This window comes from Rhodamnia argentea, chromosome 11 (assembly GCF_020921035.1).
Source record: "Rhodamnia argentea isolate NSW1041297 chromosome 11, ASM2092103v1, whole genome shotgun sequence".
Classification (NCBI taxonomy): domain Eukaryota; kingdom Viridiplantae; phylum Streptophyta; class Magnoliopsida; order Myrtales; family Myrtaceae; genus Rhodamnia; species Rhodamnia argentea.
In genome coordinates, this window is record NC_063160.1 from 3,263,751 (window position 1) to 3,288,487 (window position 24,737).

Here is a 24,737-nt window from a genome sequence, read left to right on the forward strand (position 1 = left end):
TTTTAGTTCATTACTTGATTTGCTCCTTTTAAATTAAATAAAACTAACAGTTTGGAACTTCGAAATCAATTCAAGGTTATTATATATATAAAACTAGTTGTTCTAACTATTACTATCTTTATCCCTCGACGCTAGATAAGAAAGAAATTTTAGCTTGAGGCTCCATTTGTTTTATGGAAAATAAACGTTTGAAAAGTATTTTTTTCGAAAGTAATCGCTCGTATCACTTATGGAATTGAAAGAAAGAAAAATATTGTCGTCATCCACAAAAATCTTTAGATATGAATTGCTGACAATAATGAAATTATTTTTTATTAGCTTATTATTCAAACGACACAAATCGATCTTTTCTTAGTAAAATACTTTTCAAATCATTTATTTTTCATGAAACAAACGAAACCTGAAACTGAAGATGAGATTACTTTTTTTATGATAGAAATTACTAATTATTGACTAAGATTTTCTCTAATATATCTATATACTCTACGTAAAATTTATATTCCTTAAATTCTCTCTTGTTTGATGTTTTCAGGTGTGATAGCCAAGAGCTTATATAGCCTTCACAAGAGCCAAACTTAAAAATCGTGGAATTAGGTTATAAGCCTCTCTCATTAAGTGTGGGAAAAATTATCCAAAAAGTCGTAAATTTATTGTACTTTTGCTAATTCGGTTCTAAACCATTTTAATTTTTTCAATAAATTATAAACATTTTTCATGTTTGTCAATTGAGTTCATTTAGCCAATTTTAGTCAAAAATCATTGACGTAGACATTGGCTATCCTATGTGGTATGATTAGCATTGATATGGATAATTTTTTAATATTTTAATTTTTTTACAAATTCTATATTTTATAAAAAAAATTTCTGTTTATATTTTTATAGCTGTGGTCGGCGAGGGCTGTGAGCTGCTCGCTTGCGATTAGCAAAGGCGTTGCGGCCCCCTCCAACCAATATGAGAGGTTTTCGGCCCCGCTTGGTTTTGGGCAAGGGCCGTAACGACCTTGCCCAAACCAGGTGAGGGTTGCGGGCCCTTGTTTTTGGTCGGTGATGGTCGGCCGACCACCTCGTCGACCACGGTTATAAAGAAAAAAAAAAAAAAATAAAATAAAATATTAATTAAAAATTATCTACGTTAGTGCTGGCCATATCACGTAGGACGGTTGGTATTCAAGTGAGCGATTTCTGATCAAAATCGGTCGTGATGACTTAATTGGCAAAACATGAAAATATTTAGGACTCAATTGACGAAATTAAAAAGATTTAAGACTTTTTGGACAATTTTTCCTTTATAATGTGTGCCAATTAGCTTCTATCAAAAGCTTACTTACAGTCTGTCTTCTCTTATCTTCATTTTACTTATCCGAAGGCGTGTCAGTTCCCTCGGCCTGGGGTTACGACCCCAACCTCTGTCATTTAAAATGAATGTCTAGTCGTAGTTATACTAGTTTCATCTTAAATATCAGATGCATCGCAAATAGTGCCTAACTTATCCTAAATTATGCATGCTTAGTGGTTAGTAACCCCGGAATTGGACGTTGAAATGCATGTTTAATGAGACCATTGCCTATGTTGTTCATTTCTAACAACTCATGCTAAGTTATCATTAAGTTTTCTAAATAATGGACTTTCCATTTTCATGTTTGTCCGACTTAACTCGAAATAAAGATGGACTCCTCAAATATAAAAGGATAACGAGTCAAATGGTCCATGAACTTTGATTTAATGTGCAATGTGGTACCTCAACTTTTAATTTGTTCAATGCGGTCTCTAGACTTTTGCGAGATGTTCAATGTAATATCTCAACTATATGAAAAAGAACGAAGTTGTCCCTCTATTTATTCAAATTTAGGGACAACATTGATTATTTTCATATAGCTCATGGATTAAATTGAACATGTCCGACAATGACATTGTACAACCTAAAAATTCAGGAACGGCATTACGCATTAGACTAAAATCCAGAGATCACTTGGACAAACTAAGAATTCATGAATCATATTGAACAAACTAAAAATTCATCGATCATATTATATATTGAATTAAAATTTAAGGATCATTTACGTCATTTTCCCGAATATGAACTCTGTGCAGGCGAATTGGCGGACTCGATGGCTTATCCACTCTGGCCCTCCACCTTCTTCTGTCATCCGAAAGCGTTGGCGCCAATATCTGATCCACCCACAACAAACTATACAATCGTTGCAACAATTAAGAAATAAATTTTTTTTAACGAAATAACACATAGGAATCAGAAAGAAAAAATTACAATTTATAATAAAAAAATTATGTATCAAAATTCTACACCAACCCCAATTGGACACTCTACACAAAAGGAACATAAGATCGACGCCGGAGGGCCAGATTGTTTCTTGTTTACGTAAATTCAGCATTCTCTCTTACCGATCCAGCCAAGCCATAGATGAATGTCGTCAAGATCTGGGCGTCCTCAACCGGATGTCTACGCGGAGATGACCAAGGCCAAGGCCGCCCGCCCCACAACCGCCGCATCATCCTCACCGGACAGCTCCGTCAAGAACGATAAGAAGAAGAAAGTAAGCGCCTCTTCCCTCTCCTTTCTTTCCATTGATTTCCCTTCGATTAATTCTGTTTCAATTCTTCGCTTTTCGCATTCGAATTATTCATTTTGCTCAAATCGAGTTTGATTTTGCTAGTTTTTTTCCCATTTTTCTTTTGAAAAGTCCATCATGCCCAAGATTTTTGGCTCCAAACGAGGGGGCAAGGGCTACTCCGACGACGGTGACATCTCTCTCTCTCTCTCTCTCTCTCTCTCTCTCTCTCTCTCTCTCTCTCTCAAAATCTAATCGTTCGAAAGGTACAGCATAATACTAGATAGATCTCCCTAATTTTTTAAAATTATTTTTTTGGTCGGCAGATACGGAAAATATGTCAAAGATACGAGCATTCATGGAGGCGTCGTCTCCTCCCATGAGGAAAAGTTTCTCGGGTGCATCTCCGCTGTCGAGCAATTCATTAATCCCTAATTTTGTCATGTGTTGTTGATCAATGGGATAGACTACAAATAATTAAAGACTGAACTTATTAAATTAGGCCTAAGATAATATAAAGTACGAGGATTTGATTAGATTAGTGCTACACAGTGATATCACCTTATGAAAAGTATTCGATTCATGAACCTTGTGGGCATATATTAGTGGTCCATTAGTACGGAACTAACGTGAATTTAATGAGGGAAAGCCACATATCCTTATCCAAAGAATGGCTAGGATCTCCGTAGCTTCTCTTGAGTGATTTTGGTAGCTCACCTAACATGATAAAATTTTGGTCAAGTGGCCCGAAATTTCCCCAAGAAGAAGAAGAAGATTAATGGAGGAGGAAATAATCAAAAGATATGATAGAGTAAAAACTCTCCACGCTTCTCGACCTAACTCGGTTCGACCATTAAGGATGGAATCTATTCCTATGTGTGGATTAGGCGCACAACACAAGTTCGATTTCCACGCGCCAATGGGTGTCGATAAGGATGTCCCGGTCTTTGATTAGCTATTCGAATTTCGGGTCGCGCCGTGTCCGGTTCGTCATATTAGCGATTATCTTTTTTTCAAGTTAGAATTAAGAAAGTTGGATTTGTTTTCTGGTGGATAGGAAAAAGAAAGAGATCTTCATGTCACATCTTGACTTTATGAGCATTGGACTTATGAAAATGTGATGAATGGAACTTACCATAACATCCTATATAAACTCGTCACATATGCTTGTCTACTTCTAGAGAGACAGACCAACACAAGAATTGAAGGCCTCAACCTTTCCAGCTTTGAAGTCTCCATGGCACCAGAAACCGAAGCTAGAGAACTCCGGTAACATTATCGTCCTTTGCCCTTCTTATTACAAGCATGTTTTAAGTATTCATGAAAGTGATTAGGGTTTCGGAACTTGCAGAATATTTGTGGGGACGTGGAATGTGGGAGGGAGGACACCCAACAACACTCTCAACTTGGAAGATTTTCTGCAGGTGGAAGGATCTTCGGACCTGTATGTCTTAGGGTACGATGCGTTAACGTGTTTAAGTCCTTGTTAACATTCGACTTTGATAGCAAATCTTGTCATGCCTTTTGCTCTCCTGTTTTTTGTGAATTCCTTACGCAATGCAAATGCTTAGAGACTCTCAATTTAAGTCAGTCATATCAATCTTAACCCTACCTACCGAAATAACAAATTGGATGACTTGAAGGGTAATCTTATCTCGTTCTAGGATCGCCTTTGGAAAAGAAGAAGAACAAGTCCAATGTTCCACAAACATCCAGAAATTATGAGACCCATGTCCTATAAAAAAAAAAAAAAACATGACTTTTATTGGTCTTGTCCACCTCAGTATTCTTAGAATGAGTCTACCTATGGCTGTTTGATTATATAACATTGTACATGCTAAAAGTTATGACGATGATGTTCTACTAAGAGCTTCTTTCCTGATCTAGGTTTCAGGAAATCGTTCCCCTGAGCGCCGGTAATGTGCTAGTGGTCGAGGACAACGAACCCGCAGCGAAGTGGCTTGTCCTTATAAACCAAGCCCTCAACCGACCGTACCACAACTCCGACTCATCCGGCCATGGCCCAAAACGATCAAACAATTCCTCCAGGGACTCGGCGATGAGAACCACCCCGAACGCCGTCAACTTCCTCCAGAAGCCGTCCCTGAAAGTCCTGCGCAAGAGCTTGAAGGCGAACAAGGCTCTCCTCAAATCCTGCAACTGCAGCATAGAGTTGTCGCCGATAGTCAGAGAAAGGCGGAGGCAGAGCAAGCTCAGCGACACCATGGACCGGCCGGAGTTCATGTCATTCCAGTACCGACGCGAGAGCTGCACCGACGACCTCTTCCAGGGCGCGGAACTCGATCCACATTACTCTCCTTCGTCCCCGGTGCAGAGCGTGTACGATATGAAGTACAAGCTCGTGACGTGCAAGCAGATGGTTGGGATCTTCCTGACCGTGTGGGCTCGAAGCGAGCTGGTGCAACACGTCGGCCACCTCCGGGTGTCGTCCGTGGGAAGAGGGATCATGGGTTGCTTCGGAAACAAGGTGAGCTTTGAATTGCTGTGTAGATGGTGAATGCTTACTCTCTCATATTTGAAAAGAATAGAAATGACGGGGTACAAGTTTTTTGGTACTTTATATGAGAGATAATAGTGTAATTGATGTTCTCTTCAGGGATGCATATCCATAAGCCTCTCGTTGCACCAAACCAGTTTCTGCTTCGTGTGCAGCCATTTGGCCTCCGGCGAGAAGGAAGGAGACGAGCTCAGGCGAAATGCTGACGTCTGCGAGATCCTGAAGAGCACCCAGTTCCCCAAAATCTGCAAGAAACCCGATCGGAGAGACCCCGAGAGGATACGGGACCACGAGTACGTGCTTTTATCGTGTGAAAATGGATCTTAGTATTCTTAAATCTTGTGGGAAAAATATGAAGTTGAACTGATGTCAGTCCAAAAAATTGATATGTCTTGTGGCACTTTTGTGACGATACAGCCGGGTGATCTGGATGGGAGATTTGAACTACCGAGTTTCGTTGAGTTACGAGGAGACGAGGTCTTTGTTGGAGGGTAATGACTGGAACACCCTCCTCGAAAAGGATCAGGTTTGTCTCTCTATAATAAGTCTGCACAATGTTCATGTTTCATCCTAGATGTCTGGTTTATGCTCATATGCTGAGCTGAATTCTGAAAATTTAGTACAGTTGAACATCGAGAGAGAAGCTGGGAGAGTCTTCAATGGGTTCAAGGAAGGACGGATCCTCTTCGCCCCGACCTACAAGTACTCACACAATTCGGATTCCTACGCCGGGGAAACCGTCAAGTCCAAGAAGAAACGCCGCACTCCCGCGTGGTCTCTCCCCAGAATTTCGCTTTTTTTTTCTTTCCCTTTTTTATTATCTAGGAAATCTTGAAAACATTGGAGTCGCGACTCAGTATTGACATGATGGATGACAGGTGCGATAGGATACTATGGAGCGGAAACGGGATAGAGCAGCTGTCTTACATTCGGGGGGAGTCCGCGTTCTCCGATCACCGGCCTGTATGCTCGGTGTTCGCGGTGGTGGTGGAAGTGGCGAGGAGCAGACCGATAGCACGGTTCAGGAAGGGGATTTCGTGTGCTGGCTCTAGAGTAGTAGATTATGGTGAGTGCATACCCCAAAGGCATAGCTTGAATGAATTCTGAAGACTAACTGACAATCAAATGCTTGCGTTTCAAATCTCTCTCTCTCTCAGACTTGCATGAATTTGTTCTTTTTTACTGGTGATACACATGAAAATGGTGATTGCAAAAATCTTGCACAAGGGAACTATGGCGATTGTCACAAAATTATCATGTCCGAGAACTTGAAAGTCACCCTGGCTGTGCCAATTCCGACCGTCTCCAAAATCCTCAATAGTCCGTGCGGTTCGATCGCCATCGTTGTACGCCGAATTCAGAGATCAAAATAGAGACGTGAAGATACTAAAGATACACATTTGACTCTGATAACTCTTAATCCTTAGGCATACTTGATGATATATTGACCAGACAGCTCTATATGGGGATACAAAAATCTGCTTCCACAAGGCATACTTGATGATCATTTGATCAGCAAAAGAGGAACTCTCTGAATCTCAGTCGGTGTCTACTTAAGATCCCAAATAGAAGCTTGCTCATGTTCATTATCCTGTAGAGCCGCCGCTGCCAACACAATCTCTTTCGAAGAGGGTTCCCATTCGAGTCCGAATCCTGTCGATGCATCTCGAAAGCATTGTGCAGCATCAAATCCTCTAACCCACCACCTGTGCTCCTCCAATAGCTCATGTGGTCTCGGTGATCGTCACCCTCCCGAAGCACCGTATGTAGGTCCTACCTCACTTGAATGGGAGCCACCGCCACCACCGCCACCTTCCTTATCAGCCTTGTGTGACCCCAAACTCATCCACTCATCCAGAGTCACCATTGCACTTTGCATCAACGTGTGATGAGGACCGTGTGGCCTGCTCCCGTACTTGGCCAGTTCAGATCGGCTCTTGGCCTCGGCCAATTCGAATTGACCCTTGGCAACATTACCCACTTCAATGCTACCGCCACTGCTGTTGTCATCGTCACTTCTGTCGGTTCGGTAAACACAGCGTGACTAGTGATCGGTCCTCGAATTTCTGTCGACGAACCCCGACCTCAGCTGGCTCTGCAGGCACTTGGCATTTTGGCAAGCGTACAGCGTGGACTCATCGGCCTCTCTCGTGTTGGATGCGCACTTCCTCTTCTCGGAGCTGCTCATCATCATCTCCCTGTTCTCTTCCTCTCTCTCGTCTTTGGAAGGCGAGATCTTGAGGCACCTCCGCGTCTGGAGCAAGAGGGCCTCCTCTTGGTCGACAACCTTCGACCGGGTGGCGATCTCCTTCGCTGATATCTTGTCCAGCAGGCACTTGGAATGCCTCACGAGCGGCCGCATCCAGTCCAAGTTCGGCAACATGTGCTTGGTGACGGCGGCCAGAACGCTCACTTTCCAGGCCATTTCGGATCGTGGTGCTTCTTATACAGCAGCGGCCCTCGTTCTTGTGCGATGCCTTGGTTGCCCCACCAGAGCTCGGTTCCGGTGGGCCACCATGGAGGAGCCAGTCCTTTCTTCATCGGGAACTTCCTCTGCGGAGGAGAGCACAGTGCTGGATGAGAGCAGGTAGGATCGACCCGAGCGTCGTGTCCTGCGAGGAGGGATGTCAATTTTTGACAGAGACTGTAATTCTGCAAGAAGTGTACGAGAAAAATAGAGGAGGCTCTCCGAGGAGCCGGTGACCGGCTTGCGGTGCTCGGGGACGATCCCGTACACGTGCACACCTCCATGATCTTGACCATGTACTTAAGGATCAAGTCCTGGGCCTGCGCCATCGTCTTCCTCCGGGACTCCTCCTGCTTGGCCAGGGGATCGTCCCGGCTCCCGGCGGCGACGCCATCCCACTTCTCCTTGAGCCTCTGGAGGCGCATGCGGTCCTTCATGGCTGATCTCTCCCCCCTTCGGGTCGCCACCATCCTGGTCTCAATCCGGATCGCCACCCGGACTCCGCGGCTCGATTCCTTCACCGTGGACTTCGACTATGTCTGCGTTTTTCTTGAAAAGCTGAAACCCTGAAACTTCTCTCAAGGGTTTCTCCTTGTGCGGCGGCTTGTGTATGTGGAAGGTGAGATCAAAGGCGGTGTCGGCGGCGGAGAGAAGTGGGATCTTGTAGATGGGAGGTGATGCGATCGCGGGCATGAGTACACGTGAACGTCTCTGAAGCATGCCCCCTTGGTGCCACCTCATTTTTCCCATTGTCCATTTAATGAACGACACGTGTCTAATGGATCCCGCATTTCCACTTTTCAGAAATCTCTTTTTCCCTCACTTTCTCTCTTCCATAAACGCCCCTCCACCCTCCCTCTAATCTGCAGCGCTCCTCCCCCTTTCTTCTTTCTTTGTCTTCACTCGTCTTCGATTCCCCTCCCCCCGCCCCAACCCCCCAAATTCAACAAAAATACGGAGAGTGAGAAGGTCTATCCCAATTTTTTGTTCAGCAAGAAAATGCACAAAGCCCCGCCAGCTTCGTACCTCGTTCTCAGCCGCCGCCGAGCTGGCCCTCATTGATGCCAAGCCTGATAAACTCCGCGGTGAGATGTTCGACCTCCAGCATGCCGCCACCTTCCGCCCCCCGTGCCAAGATCTCGTCGACTACTTCATCGCCGGCCGGTCGACGGAGGCCGAGATCTTGGTGAAGGAATAACCGACTTCCATAACCCATATAAACCAAGAGTCAAATCGCACAAAAATATGAATACATTAATATGTGGCAATGAAAATCAAAGAAAAGATGAATTATTTTTTGTTCTTCTTTCATGAATGGGTGAGACAAAAAAAAAAAAAAAGTCTTCATTTCTGAAGGAAAGAGAGAGGAAGCGCGTTGCAGAAGAGAGATGGAGAAGAGAGGAGGTGGAGGGGTGATTGTGGAAGGCAGAAAGTGGGTCAGAAAGAGATTTTTCCGAAGATCTGAAATGTGGGGGCCCATTAGACACGTGTCGTTCATTAAATGGACAAGGGGAAAAATGAGGTGGCACCAAGGGGGTATGCAATATTTTCTCAGAGGCCACCTCCTGCATGTGGATTCTCCTCTCACGAGCGAGTCTTGAACACTGACTCCCAGACATTACATTGTAATTAGATGATTACATGGTTGTTTTTATTGAAAAAATTATTTAAAAAGTCTTAAATCTAGTATAATTATATCAGTTCAATATTAAATCTTTTCAAGTTTTATCAATTGAGTCCGTTCGGTCATTTTTGCTTGAAATCGCCGAGGTAAACGTCAACTGTTCTATGTGAACAAATTTTAATAAGATTTTTAAAATTTTGTAATTTTTTTTCTTCTTTTTTCTTTTTTTTTTTGAATTTTTTCCCCTAGCTTAGGGGTATCGCAGCCCTCGCCCATAGCCAGCGAGGGCATCCTGGCCCTAAGTCGAGGCAAAAAAGAAAAAGTAAAGAAAATGCATAAAACTATAAAAGATTTAAAATATTGTTAAAAAAAAAATCATGTAAGAGCTAGCTATATCATGTAGGATAGAAGACGTCTACATTAGCGATTTTCAACCAAACTTGGCCGGACAGATTCAATTGACATAAATGCATAAAGTTTAGAGTTGAATTGGCACAATTACAATAAATTCATAATTTTTTTGGCAATTTTCCCGTCTTTAGTACATTTTGAGATTAACAATCTGTTCTTAACTATAAAAATATAAATAATAAATAATTAAAAATTGTAATGGAGTCCAACCCTACAAAAAGTTAGGGTTCATAATGTGTTGTTATTCTCACCGTCATCAAGGACTATTATGCTAGTAAAATTCGAAGAATTTTTCGTCGACTATACAATCTCTCAAAAAATACGCCTAGTAGGAATTTGTCTTTTTTTTTTTTTTTTATCAAAACAAAAATTCTCTTTCTGAGTTAAAGCCGAAAGTGATAGGAGGCTATCTTCTTTTATGGCACGTCAGTGGGAATTTATTGAAAGGATCCAATAGGATTTTCTTGGTACATCCAAGAGAAATTGACTTCTATTAATAGGGGTTCTGGGACTAGCTTATATTTGTATTCCCCTGCAACAATAAATGTGATTCATGCACCATTGACTTCTTTTCCAGGTTGCTTCCAGTTTCCACCTGCCCGTCAAAATCGGTTTCACTTGGAATCTAATCCGTCACATGTTGTAGAATTTATACAAGTTCTATCTATATTTTTAATTAAATGATTGCAGTAAATTATCACCTATAACGATCACTATTTACTACTACAATTCACTAATCATAGCTCAAGAAGAATATGAAATATTAACAAAGCAAAATTTTTAGTCTTGGGTATTGCTGAAAACGAAAGCTCATGCTAACAATTCCAGATTACGCATTCGTTATCGGAGGCCACGAAATGTCGTAGAATCGCACGAAAACATACAACAAGAAAAACACAAAAACTTGTTCAAAGTTCTACCTGAACCTATTGTATCTCAATTTTTGAAAATTGAAACCTACCTGCATACCATAAACCCAACAATCTACCATGTTTCCAATGATTTGGTTCTCCAATGAATAGTGTACGAGTTGGGTTTGTAAATTAAAATGGAAGAGAGCCCAAAAAGGCCAGCTCAGCCCAACATAGCCCAAATAAACATTGCGGTCTCTTTCTTCCTCCTCTTACGACAACAGTCATGAGTTAGGAGAGACAGAGAGAGAGAGAGAGGAAACAAAGAACGAGAGAAGAAAACACGAGAAAGTGAAAGAAGAGAAGGGTTCTTCCATGCATACTCAGGAGGCCACGACGAGCAGGATTAACTTCCTTTCGTAGCGTCCTGTATAAATTGGAGCCTTTTATTCGGAATTATCACAATTAAGCCGTAAATTTGGATCTATTTGAATTATGAATTGTTGAGTTCAATCTAGTAGTTATTTAAATGCATCATGTGGTAATGGAAGATTAGGGTGTTGTGGCACGGTGAGACTTAACGAAAATTGATTTGAAATTACGTATGGTCAAAATAGACTGGCCAATTACAAGTTTTTGTTTTTGGTGATGGTGTTTGTTCGTCTTTGGCCATCTTTTGGGTCACCGAAGTTTAAGATCTTTTAGTACTCCAAAAAAAAGTTTCTTTTGACGGTTGGACCAGAGTTTGACGAAGAGAAATGTGACACGACCAAATTTTAGGTGTCAGCTGCGCTTAGCGGACAACAATGAGTGTCTACGATAAGTGAACTTTTCATTAGCATGGATAAGTCTTTTTGTTGCCCAGATAGTATAGTTTGGTTGAGTATTGACTAATGAAGTTATTTGCCTGATTTGTTATATTCATTTAGTACTAAATTGATAGGATTTCGAGTTCATCAGCTCGAGTGACTTTCGTGATTTGGTATTGACTTTTCCAGGTAAGTGGTGCTTATCTCTTCTTTAAATTTGTAATATCATTTTTCGAAAGTGACGATGATGAGTTATCCTTCTTTTTTACCACTTCATTTACTACCTCATCCGACTGATTCAACATAATTATACTATTCGCCTTCTCTATCAACTCTCTCTTATTGGCCTCTTTCATCATTTTTCACAATTTATTCGTGCCATCCAATACTTTCACCAAACTTTGGATTGTTAATCGGGCACTTAATGCCCCACAAGTCAAAAGTTGTTCATTTCATTGAACTTCTTAATCTCAACTTTCGCTCTAGATATAATTGCAACAACATAAACAAAAGCCAAATCAACTCTAGAAACCATACCCTAGTTTTGATACCAATTGTTGTGAAATTAACGCATTAGATAACAGCACTTGCAATTTATGCATAATGTGAGAAGGAGAAAACTACTAGAGAATCCATGAGAAATAATAAAGTACACCATGGATTTACGCGATATGGTCCGAGTACCGGTACCTACTCCAAAGCTACATTTAGTCGTCTGAATTTCTAATCAAAATAGAATATGAAATTCAAGAATTTTGCTACATAATATCCTCTTTGGTGTATTGCAATAATGAAGTTGGATATTTCCACATTCTGTCATGTCCATTATTTGGTAGAAATATCATATTTATGTTAATGAACCTAAAAATTGCACAAACGGTTACGAAAATTTTCAACAAAATTGTTAGAGCGAGAGTTGCTGCATCTTCTTTCAAATATCACCAGCGCTGCAAAACATAAAGGATTACTCACTTATGCTTCGCAGATGACTTGCTTTTGTTTTCCCATGGAAATGTAGACTCTATTCTTTGCCTTGTAGATGCACTTGAAGAATTCGCAGCTCTCACAGGACTACGGTTTAATCCTGGCAAATGTCAAATCTTTTTCTCTGGGTTAAACGAGGATGAGAAGCTACTTATACTAGACCACACACCTTTTTCCGCAGGTATCCTCCCTATTAAATACCTAGGTATTCCTCTTGTTACTAGAAGACTCACTCATACAAACTGCAAGAGTCTTACTAAGAGATCTTTAAAAAAATTGAAAGTTGGGGCATGAAGCACATGAGTTATGCAGGGCGTCTACAATTAACTAGATTGGTCCTTCTCTCCATTTGTACTTATTGGATGCAAATATTCTTACTTCCAAAGCAAAATATATACAAGGTTGAGAAGAGGATTCAACATTTCTTATGGGCCGGTTCTACGACAAATCATGGTTTGCACAAGGTTGCTTGGAAAGTAGTTTGCTCACCTAAAAAGGAAGGAGGATTATGATTACTCGATCTGAACTTATGGAACAAAGTTTTGTTAGGCCGTACATTGTGGAACCTCATCAATCATCCATCTCTTCCCTTTGGAGCTTTTGTGTTCACAACACAAAATGTAGAGGCACCCCAATTATGCAGTTCGATATGAGGGGTAGTATGGCTTGAAGTTGGCGATGTCTCCTCAAATTGCGACCTTTTCTTACCTCGATTACATCTAGCTCACGATCTTGTTGCCAAGATATATATATATATACACATGACGAATTCATACATGGGGGACTGGCTGTAGAGTAGTATAACCTAATTTGGAGCAGCGGCATTAAAAAACACAACTTTATTGGCTGGCTAGTTTGCATAGATAGATTATCAACAACGGAAATCGTAGCACGATGGATGACTTCAGTTGATATCCAATGTAACTTATGTAGGGCCAGTATAGAAGACAAATCACATTTATTCTTCCAGTGTGAATGAATAGGCAACATCCGGCACAATATCCTTGCGCAACATGGGACTAGGTGTTCTTTAGGGGGATGGAATGAGGAACTTTCATGGATGATTAGGGCAACAACAGGCAAAGACTTAGTGGCGAGACTCCTAAAGGCATATTTCATTGCAACCATATATTGTATTTGGATGAAGCGTAACTAGAAACGGTTCCAAAACAAGTCAATTGACATCCATATTATTTTGGCCAAGGTGCGTAAAAGTATAAGAGGTAGAGCTTCATTTTACCAAAAAAATTTGACCTTCCCGGACAAATGTAGTTTTGGCTACTATATAGAGGCTTCCTACCTCCATCTTTTTGAATTATTAGCGCTATTTGTAATGCTAGGGGATGCCCCTAAGTTGCTGTACTCCATCTACTCTATAATATTTACATCTTTAAACAAAAAAAAAAGTCTTTCTCGATGCTCTTGCCTATTTTATTTTTATTTGCCTATTTTGTATTATTTTCTCTAACGAGTGTCGATTAGTTAATTGAATAGAGCTTGTACATTTCACTCTTGTATTTTTCTCGTGTTGCGTACAATTAATATTCTGATAGTTGAAATATTTCTTACCAAATCCACTTACCCAGTATCCGTTCAAAAAATACATCCTCTTAATTTTGATTGGTAAAAACATTAGTCAAATCTTTCAATGAGATCCTTTCATTAAACTCAAACCAACACAAACCAGGTTTTCTCTCTCTTTCGTTTTTCCTTTTTTTTTTTTGTTGTTGGCATTTGCCAAATTGATAAAGCTTTAATCACCTAAGATGGCACTAAAAAAAGATAACCCAACCCACAACCCATTGACTAAAACACACGAGCAAGTTCCTATGTTTGTGTCTACTCATCTTTTATTACAACTTAGAAGCAGTTGCCCATTGCGGGCCATTGCCGAATTCCTCATGTTTCTGGCTCTCTCCGCCGCTTCGACTCAAATAACAAATATAATCTGAAATCGCATTAAACAAATTTTTTCTAAAAAATTTACCATTTACGAAAAGGGGAAAATGCAAGAGAACATTCCAGCTGCTCCCCCATAACTTTTATCTTCATCAAAAAGATGTAACACTATGGCACTACCGTGAACATATAAGAATATCCACTTACTACTTTTCGAGAAAAGCCAAAAAAAAAAAGAAAAGAAGAGATGGTAGGTAAATAAATCAATGAATAAAAGTAGATCTAGATCCCCCACATGCCGTTCCACTTACCCTAAAACATGGCCAGTCGGCTGCCAAAAGTAATCGCATTATTTTTGACAACTCCTTTTAAAAGGGGAAAGCTACCACGCGTGGCAAAGTAGCTATTTATGTGAATTAATCTTTGAAATTGGTGTATAAAAGAATCAAACTCATTATAAGTTAATTATTAGCCAATGATCCCTATTTAGCAACTAATAAATTACCCATGAGTTGAATAATAAATTCATTAAATTAACTTTAAGCAGTGATTAAAAGTTGCAAAATATCTAGGAGCGTCCAACTTTGATTCGTATCTTACATAGGAATTATACAATTATTGGAGGTGGGCAACTAGGTCAGTTCAACCTAAGAACATAATTGAACCCGGCTTATCGTGCCGGTTCTAGTCCACTTCTTACGGATGCCCGATAGGATCTTTGGTAAAAAAAAAAAATTACAATTGACTTTGACCGGCTTGATTCCAACGTACTTGAGAATTGATCTCAGAATCAATTCTTACATTTTTCCTTATTATTACTTTATTTAAAAAGAAAGAAAGAAAGAAGGATTAGGCAATCACCAACGCCTTAACCACTATATCATAAATTGTTCGCATAATATATTTTCACATAACAGTAGTTATATTACTCAAAATTAAACCCAATCTTGGGTCAATCTTAGACTCAGCTTGGAAAATGCCAGTTTGGTTTACACTCGTGGTTCCTAAGGGAATTGGTTCAGAATCTAGAAAAGATCCTAAGATGGTAAGTTCTGGACCAGTTTTAGTTCCATCTGTGGTTCGTAAGGGAATCGATCTGGAATCATGAATGGATTCGATGACGGTAAGTTCCGGAATGTGTATATCTATATGTTACGTACACAAGTATATTAACTCTGTGCAATTTGTGCTAATTCCTTTTTCCGGCTTGCATTTTCTTTTTAAGCATGAAAAAAGAAGGAAAAAAAAAGGAAAAAGGTCAAAATTCCCCAAAAGAAAAAACCGGATTTCAAGGAGCCGTTAGAGCGCTCCTCGGAGACCTAGGGGCATTCTCGTCTTTCCACTCACATTTCCCAATGAGACCTGCCACATAAGTCCTTGCTGACACCATTCACTCTGTTTTTTCCTCTGCACCGGGGAAAAAAGTTTTCTTGGTCTCGTCCCCATGGTTGGATTTAGAGAGAGAAAGAGACTAGTCTAGAGAGAGAGAGAGAGAGAGAGAGAGAAGGCTCTGTACATTTCCATTTGTTGGGGCCCTCCTTTAGTTTGTTTTTATTGAATGAACTGGAATGAATGCACTAATACGACGCGCTAAACGAGGCCGCTTCCTGTCAAAAATCCATTAAGACTGTAGCAGATTCCCAATCGCTTCTCTGTCTCTCTCTCTCTCTCTGCGCTTTTCAACACTCGTTTCTCTCATTTGGGCCTTCTTTGCCCTTTTCCTCCATCTGTCCATTTTGCATTCATCATCCCCTGCAAAGCCTCTCTGCTTCGGGGAGAGAGAGATGGAAAGGGAGAGGGAGAGAGACTTTACCGCGAAAGGGGGATGCTTTTTGCTCATCCCATTCATCGCTTTCAATCTGTTTCAGGTTTCCGTTTAGGAGGTCTCTGATTTATGAATCGCCAGCTACTCTCTTGTTGCTTGCAAATGCTGGTCTTCGTTCTGCTCAGAAGCGTGAAAGCTACTCGTCCTCTGCTTCTCTCCTTGCTCTGGTAAAGCGTGAAGCCAAAGAGTATACTTGCAACTGAAGCAGGTTCAACCTTGTCTTTTCTTCCAATACTTAATATTATTATTCGGGTCTTTCTTAAAAGTAATTTTTTTTTTATGTGTGGTCCAGCACGAGGAATGGGCTACATTATGTTTACTGGTGCGAGTGTGTTGAGGTTGTTCTATTCCGTGTTTGCCTCGGGACTTTGAAGAGCGGTTTTTCTGGGTTCTGCTCTTGTTGGGTTCTTTTGCTTGAGGTAGAGTTGAAGTGTATTGCTTGGTGGGTGTTTGCTTACTTGCGATTTGAGGTTGGGCTTGGATTTACAGATTACGAAAATAGGTGGGTTATGCATGTGCTAAGTTTGAGCTGAGTTCTTGCAGCTTTTGACCGGTGAAGAAGAATGGGCTCTGCGAACACAAAACTTGATAGTAATGAGGCCCTCCGTTTGTGTAAGGCTAGGAAGAAATTCATTAAGGAAGGCATGAACTCCAGATATGCACTAGCTGCTGCTCATGTGTCTTACATTCAGTCTCTTAAAAACATCGGTGTAGCTCTGCGGCGATATGCGGAAGCTGAGATATTGATAGAGTCATCTCTCTCGACTTCTGCTACCGAGATCGAGAAAACTCCTTCGCATTCCTCTTATCCGTCCCCATCTCCTTCGCACATCGTGGATATGTCTGATTCCCCACTGAACAATGGAAGCCCCCTTTCACCATTGACGGCTAGAATGAGCTTCATGAAAACTGGGGGCTCAACTTCCGTGACCATCTGTTTGAATCCTCTTGCTAGTACGAGATTTTTGGATGATGATACAATGGCATTTGGGATCCCACCGCCGCCCCCTCTGCCACCCGAATCTGGTGGCTCTTGGGACTTCTTCGATCCTATTGATGAGAATGAGAGCTTCAGGTTTGATGGCCAATGTGGAGTTGATATGAATTTCCAGAGTTTCGGAGACTGGTCGCAGTTTAAGGGTGAAAAGCTTGACCAATTAAAGGTAAATTCAAGTGAAGCTGATGTATTTCATGATGCAAAATCAGTCCTCAAATCAGAAACAAAAGATTGTGTGAAATCAGTTGATATATCCACTACAAGTAACGGCCATAGTTCAGCGGTGGAGAACACTTGTAAATTGATAGTTCTAGGAGCTCCACGAGGTGATTCAAAGCAAGGATCAGCTAACGAGGTGAGACAGGTGGGGACAGAACGTAGCGCCAATGATTCAGGCCAAAGTTCGCAGTACAAGGGTGGTGTTGGATGTTCGAGTTCTATGGTAGGAATGACCACAGCAAACAAAGAAATGGGTGCTGAAAGAGAGGACCCTTCCGAGTACATTACCCACAGGGCAAAAGATTTCCTTTCAAGCATAAAGGACATCGAGCACAAATTCTTCAGGGCGTCTGAGTCTGGTAAGGAGGTCTCCAGAATGCTTGAGGGAAACAAAATCAGGGTTCGATATACAGAGGAGAAAGGTATATTGATGATTGCTCTGCTTGATAATCTCTTTGTATTCCCTGTTTGGAAAAATTATCGGAATCCTCTTGTTGCGCACTATCCATGAATCCGGTTGTGTGACTTTCTTAAAATAACTAAATTCTTCTAGGTCAGTCATCCTCGTCAGCTTTGTTGGGAGCTTTTCAGCATGTGTGTTGCCGCCAGAAGCCTCCACTCATATCTCACGGTAACTTCAATGCTTCTTTGTAAAACTGGTCGCGATCAACAACACGTATCTGCGGTTATAATAATGCTTTGACTAATTTGTTATTAAGTCTCTTTTTCAAGAGTTTCCTGGTCTTCCCTTTGAATGAATATCATGATTTAAGATAAGCAATTTATCATAGTTTAATGCTGCTGACAAACTTTTGGTGAAAAATATTTGTTGGTGATGGTGCAACAGATTTTGTTGCACATATTTTACAGTACCCTTACTTTCCTTGGGTTTGTGATATTATAATAAACAACTTTCAAAACTTGTGAACGCTTCATATTTAGTGTCATAGGCAACTGTCTTCAACAGACGCCATGAATTCCCGTCTCTTATGGTAGAGTCGGCTTCAGGTTGATTCTGCTGCTTTTTATCTGTTTTAATGAATGCAAGTTCTTATAAATTTTGACAGAACCTGGACAACATGGGAAAAGGATGATAATATGGAAAAGGACAACATCTTCTCAGTCATCTTCATCAAGAAATCCCCTAAATGGAGCAGCGAAAGATGATGTTAGCGACAGTGGAAGTGATTTCATGGAAGAGTTCTGTATGATTTCAGGAAGCCATTCATCCTCTTTGGACAGGTTATTTGCATGGGAAAGAAAGCTTTACGATGAAGTCAAGGTACTAATTTCTTGGTAAATCTGAATTTTTTCTTGCTCTTTCTTTCTGGATTATAGTTGTTGGCAAAAAGGTTGTTTTGGTACACTAGTTTCATTTTCGTATAGACCTAATAGACAATTTGATAGAGAAAAGTGCAATAAGTCCTAAACTTAATGTATGGAATGCAATTGGTTTAAATCTTTTCTATTGATGCAATAAAATTTTTGACATTTGAAAGGAAATATGCAATCAAGTCCGATTGGAAACTTCTTAATAGCCACCAAAAATTGACTATATGGTTGCCATATAAAAGAAATCAGGGAAGATTTGACTGGAACTACTTGATTGCACTTTTTCAGGAAGATTTACAGTATGATTGCATCAAATGAAAGGTTAAGGACTTGATTTAATTTTTCACACAAGGTTTATGACCGGTAGCATAGTTTTTCACAATTTAATAGACAGTCTTGCTGTGCGCATTGTCAGCATTAAACATGTAGGCAATGTTTGGAAAGAAAATGTTTGGGGAAGATGAAAATGGAGAGAGGAATTGAATGCAGTGTCATGGGCAGTTTACTGCTTACTTTGAAAGAAGAAAAATGTTGCAGTCCGAAATAGAACTTATATCATGTCTTGTGACTGTAGAAAGGAACGTTCAATCCTCCTACGATGAGATGGGCATTACGATATATCTGAATGGTTTTAGCTAGAGCAAAAATAGGAATATTTGTTGCTTAAACTTGGAAATTCTTAAGGATTTAGGATATGGTTTTAAGTGTTATACATTCATCAATGACTTAAATTGCCGCCGGCAAATAGTAGAAGGATTAGAATTATAACCGGATAACGCGATAAGGATCGAAAGTGAAATCATTCAAAAACAAGTAGACCAATAATGTAATTTCGCCATCAACTTTTCGTGGTAGGAGAAGCAAGAAGCTTAATCTTCCCTATCTCTGCTCACACCGTAGTGGATTCCATGCCATTATTAACCGGAGATAGAAACCAAATAGTGTTCCGCAGGTTTTCCCCCTTTTCCCCCTCAACTCTTCTTCCTTCTTCCGCTTCTTCCCATTTTTCCCTCTTCAAACTTTCTTCTTCCTTCCTCTTCTTATTCTTCCCTCTATTACTTCCGAGAACCGATATGAAGTGTTTTTTTGATTGTCTCCATCATTGTCCTCCACCATCACCTCCTCTGCCACCATAAAAAAAATGCTTCATATCGGTTCTCGGAAGTAATAGAGGGAAGAATAAGAAGAGGAAGGAAGAAGAAAGTTTGAAGAGGCAAAAATGGGGAGGAAGAAGAAGGGTTGAGGGGGAAAACCTGCGGAACCCTATTTGGTTTCTATCTCCGGCTAATAATGGCATGGAATCCGCTATGGTATGAGCAGGGATGGGGAAGTTCCCCATTAAGCTCTTGCCTCTCCTACCATGAAAAGTTCATGGCAAAATTACATTATTGGTCCATGTGGTTTTGAATGATTTCACTTTCGATCCTTATCGCGTTACGCAGTTATAATTCTAATCCTTCTACTATTCGCCGGCGGCAATTTAAGTCATTGATGAATGTATTAATATTTTCAAATTTAGGCAACAAATGTTTCCTATTTTTGCTCTAGCTAAAACCATTCAGATGTCCTACTCACAGGCTTTCACCAGATACAAGATTCCATTCTACTGAGCACACCCTTAAAATAAAATAAAAATTTCCTTCATATGGAAAGCAGGGAAATCAACCACCTGCTTTCTATTATGCATAACCACCCTTTGTCTCACTTTTCATTAGTGTCATTAGTGCCAATACTATATGAAAACTTCTGCACCACAATGAAAAATCAGTGACACTGTTGTACTTATATGAGTTTTTAACATATACTTCTATACACAATGGTTCTTATCCTATGCCTAGAATGAGATCACTAAATAAATTTAGCGAAAATTTCATATATTATCTCCAAAGTAGTGCACACGCCTGATAACTAATAGTCATATATATAAAGAGTTTACCATACTTCCTGGATTTTGAACCACACCAAGTTACTCTAGAGCTCAACAGCAGTGACCTAAAAATCAGGAATTGGACACTCCTATCCCCACACCAAGTTACATGAATCCGCTATGGTGTGAGCAGGGATAGGGAAGTTCCCCATTAAGCTCTTGCCTCTTCTACCATGAAAAGTTCATGGCAAAATTACATTATTGGTCCATGTGGTTTTGAATGATTTCACTTTCGATCCTTATCGCGTTACGCAGTTATAATTCTAAACCTTCTACTATTCGCCAGCGGCAATTTAAGTCATTGATGGATGTATAAATATTTTCAAATTTAAGCAACAAATGTTTCCTAGTTTTGCTCTAGCTAAAACCATTCAAATGTCCTATTCACAGGCTTTCACTAGATACAAGATTCCATTCTACTGAACACACCCTTAAAAACAAATAAAAATTTCCTTCATATGGAAAGCAGGGAAATCAACCACCCGCTTTCTATTATGCATAACCACCCTTTGTCTCACTTTTCATTAGTGTCATTAGTGCCAATACTATATGAAAACTTCTGCACCACAATGAAAAATCAGTGACACTGTTGTACTTATATGAGTTTTTAACTTATACTTCTATACACAATGGTTCTTATCCTATGCCTAGAATGAGATCACTAAATAAATTTAGCGAAAATTTCATATATTATCTCCAAAGTAGTGCACACGCCTGATAACTAATAGTCATATATATAAAGAGTTTACCATACTTCCTGGATTTTGAACCACACCAAGTTACTCTAGAGCTCAACAGCAGTGACCTAAAAATCAGGAATTGGACACTCCTATCCCCACACCAAGTTACATGAATCCGTTATGGTGTGAGCAGGGATAGGGAAGTTCCCCATTAAGCTCTTGCCTCTCCTACCATGAAAAGTTCATGGCAAAATTACATTATTAGTCCATGTGGTTTTGAATGATTTCACTTTCGATCCTTATCGCGTTACGCAGTTATAATTCTAAACCTTCTACTATTTGCCAGCGGCAATTTAAGTCATTGATGAATGTAGAAATAATTTCAAATTTAAGCAACAAATGTTTCCTATTTTTTCTCTAGCTAAAACCATTCAGATGTCCTATTCACAGGCTTTCACCAGATACAAGATTCCATTCTACTGAACACACCCTTAAAAACAAATAAAAATTTCCTTCATATGGAAAGCAGGGAAATCAACCACCTGCTTTCTATTATGCATGACCACCCTTTGTCTCACTTTTCATTAGTGTTATTAGTGCCAATGCTATATGAAAACTTCTGCACCACAACGAAAAATCGGTGAATCTGTTGTACTTATATGAGTTTTTAACATATACTTCTATACACAATGGTTCTTATCCTATGCCTAGAATGAGATCACTAAATAAATTTAGCGAAAATTTCATATATTATCTCCAAAGTAGTGCACACGCCTGATAACTAATAATCATATATATAAAGAGTTTACCATACTTCCTGGATTTTGAACATGAATTGTGAACAGAATTCTAGAGTTTGTGAAAATAAAAGCTGAAGTGAATGCAAAACACATCTTTGGGGCTGGAAATTGGAAGAGTAATATAATGAAGTTTCTCTAGCAGCAAATCATTCATAGATTCTCGCAGCAAACCAATTTTTGCAGTGCGACAAAGCTTATGAAAACCGAGGGCATGTCTTTTCTGTTTCCTTTGTGTTTGTCCCCTTGGTGACAAAGCATTCATACGTTATTAATGGTGCAGCCAAATTTTTGCAGTGTGGCAGAGTTTGTAAAAACTGAATGCGTGTCTTTTCTGTCTCCTTTGTATTTTTTCCCTTGGTGGCTGACGGGTTTGGATTACGCTTTATCTATCTCATTGTACAATAATGTGCCTGAAACAATAATTTAGATTTTGTGGCATGAACATTTTAGTTTTCCAAAACAATAAACCATTTGCTACTTATGCCAACTATAATAGCTACTTCGCATAACCAAAAAAAGAAGAGAAATAGTTGAAGATGTTTGTTAAGAATGTTTCTCTGTAAGCATGATATATGACATTTGTTTTCTGGTACTAAGGTCTTGAAGACTCCATAATCCCAGGTTCTAATATTTGGATAGTGACATTTTTTGAGTTTCTGTAGGCCAGTGAATCTATTAGAAAGGAGTATGACAAAAAGTGTGACCAGCTTCGACACCAATCTGCAAAGGATTGCAGTACCCATGTCATCGACAAAACTCGGGCTGTCGTAAAGGATCTACATTCTCGGATACAAGTTGCCCTCCACTCCGTTGATTCAATTTCAAAGCGCATCGAGAAGATGAGAGATGACGAGTTGCAGCCACAACTCATCGAACTGATTCAAGGGTGAGTAACAGATGGTCTGTTTTTTCTTCTCTTTAGGGTTGGAAAACTTGTATATCACATACTTATCACCGTAATCTTAATTTGATCGAAAAATGTCTTGTTCAAACTATATTCCTTTCATCTCCGTGCTGGCTAGTATTGGCGGATTGCCAGTTTGTTCAAGCTTGAGGTTTCATGTGTTTGGTGGAGTATTTGTTTCAGCGTGTTACTTATCAGGTATTTACACTTGGGAGATCCATAGACTCAAATATCCGAGATTTTTACAGTGGCATTTGAACATTTAAAACCTGTGATTCTTTTTCTTCCACTTGTTTTTCATTTGATCTTATTGTATTAAAGCATTCATACGATCTATCATGATACATCAATATCCAACTTTGCATGGTGAAGATGATGTATATGTTTACCTATTTAAGGAAACATAGATTGATGTCAGGTGTGGGCTTTTTATTGCAGATTCATCAGAATGTGGAAGGCTATGCTTGAATGCCATCATGCGCAGTACATAACGATCTCCTTAGCGTACCATTCTAAAGGCTGCTCGGGAATGTCACAAGGTGATGCGTGGCGGCTGATCATGGATCAGCTCCAGCAAGAGATTGAATGCTTTGGCTTGAGCTTCGCAAATTGGATAAACAGCCTCACGTCCTACGTCGAAGCCCTTAATGGTTGGCTCCAACATTGCATCATCCAGCAGCCAGAGCGCTCCAAGTACCGACGACCGTGGTCCCCACGGCGAGTGCTCGCTCCGCCCATATTCTCCTTGTTCCGTGACTGGGCCGCGGGGATCAAGGCACTGCCATCTAGTGACCTCAACGACGCGATCAGGAGCTTTTTGTCAGATCTGTATGATCTGACAGAGCACCAAGCGGAATCGCAGAGGAAGCAGAGGCCCTGCGACACAAACAATGGAGGATCGGAAGGACCAGACGAGGGGAAGAATGAATGCGCCCCCTCCAACTTGAGCTGCATACAGAGGAGCCTGACCAAAGTCCTTGACCGGTTGACAAAATTTTCCGAGGCGTCATTGAAGATGTACGAGGATATTAGACAGAGAACTGAGACAGCCGGAGTTGCATATTCGAACTGCAAGTCTGCAAGATCGAAGAGCGGCTAAAGCGGGTTCGGATTTCCTCTCTATTTCGTGCAGTAGATTTATATTTTGTAAATTCGAAGCTTCTATACTGTGTGCCGTATCTCTCTAGTAAATGGTTTAGGAAGTAGATTTTTTTTTGCAAGAGCCACCAAAACTAATCCGGCGAGTTCCTTAAGAGCACAGCTGAGTACAATTATGCACATCTCGATTGAGGGCGGGTCGATGACTCGATCGATCATTACAAGATGCTACTAGGCACTTCTGATTTTGAAGCTCTGGGTGAATACTATTGTGTACTGTGCTCCTGTCCACTGCGACTGTTAAGTATAATCGGCAGCATACTTTCGAGATTACTAGCGGAGTCAAAGTCGAGTGAATGGAAGAAGGGAAGGGAAAGACTTGAATGTAATTTGTGCAGAAGAAACAAGAAATGAACGTTGGGGTGTGAAGAGATGGAAATTGCAATGAATGATTTTCTCGACTGCATTACATATTGTGATTGTATAATTTATATAGTGCGCATCAATTTAATTTGAATGTTTGCTGTGTTTACCATCCACTTCTAGTAAATAATGCGCCTCAATCGTGATTACGGTAGGTCATAGTCAAGTTGTATTAGTTATGGCAGACAGTATAACAAGTCATATTGGAAATTCTTAGCTATGGCTCTTTTTGTTTCACGAAAAACAACTTTCAGAAAAATGTTTTCTGAATTTTCCGACTTTTGATTCGGGAAAAATAGACAAATTAGGGAAAGCAATTTTCACCCATGGAAAAACACATTTGAAAGTGAGGAAAATGTTTTCCTCTTTTGAGAAGAGGAAAACATTTTCTCTCATATTTCA

General features: G+C 40.2%; 2 protein-coding genes and 1 pseudogene across 5 annotated transcripts; 2 read left to right on the forward strand and 1 right to left on the reverse strand.

Moving 5' to 3' along the window:
- The first annotated feature begins 2,898 nt into the window (after positions 1 to 2,898).
- On the forward strand, positions 2,899 to 6,285 carry LOC115744116 (type I inositol polyphosphate 5-phosphatase 5). The gene is made up of 8 exons (XM_030679214.2): positions 2,899 to 2,965; positions 3,749 to 3,836; positions 3,919 to 4,023; positions 4,455 to 5,055; positions 5,185 to 5,378; positions 5,503 to 5,611; positions 5,711 to 5,859; positions 5,964 to 6,285. The coding sequence occupies exons 1-8, from the start codon at positions 2,905 to 2,907 to the stop codon at positions 6,190 to 6,192; spliced, it is 1,536 nt and encodes a 511-aa protein (XP_030535074.2). The 5' UTR covers positions 2,899 to 2,904; the 3' UTR covers positions 6,193 to 6,285.
- A 544-nt stretch (positions 6,286 to 6,829) lies between these two features.
- LOC115744078 lies at positions 6,830 to 7,989 on the reverse strand (annotated as a pseudogene).
- A 7,704-nt stretch (positions 7,990 to 15,693) lies between these two features.
- LOC115744118 (protein ALTERED PHOSPHATE STARVATION RESPONSE 1) lies at positions 15,694 to 24,385 on the forward strand. Of its 4 annotated transcripts, none has more exons than XM_048272566.1 (7): positions 15,694 to 16,163; positions 16,320 to 16,374; positions 16,499 to 17,593; positions 17,725 to 17,802; positions 18,239 to 18,453; positions 22,573 to 22,796; positions 23,253 to 24,385. In XM_048272566.1, exons 3-7 carry the CDS (start codon positions 16,519 to 16,521, stop codon positions 23,911 to 23,913), a joined length of 2,253 nt encoding a protein of 750 aa, XP_048128523.1. In that variant the 5' UTR covers positions 15,694 to 16,163; positions 16,320 to 16,374; positions 16,499 to 16,518; the 3' UTR covers positions 23,914 to 24,385. The 4 variants fall into 4 exon arrangements, with proteins under 4 accessions (XP_048128523.1, XP_048128524.1, XP_030535078.1 ...); XM_048272567.1 differs by having other exon boundaries at positions 16,320 to 16,373; positions 16,508 to 17,593; XM_030679218.2 differs by lacking the exon at positions 16,320 to 16,374.
- The last annotated feature ends 352 nt before the right edge of the window (positions 24,386 to 24,737 follow it).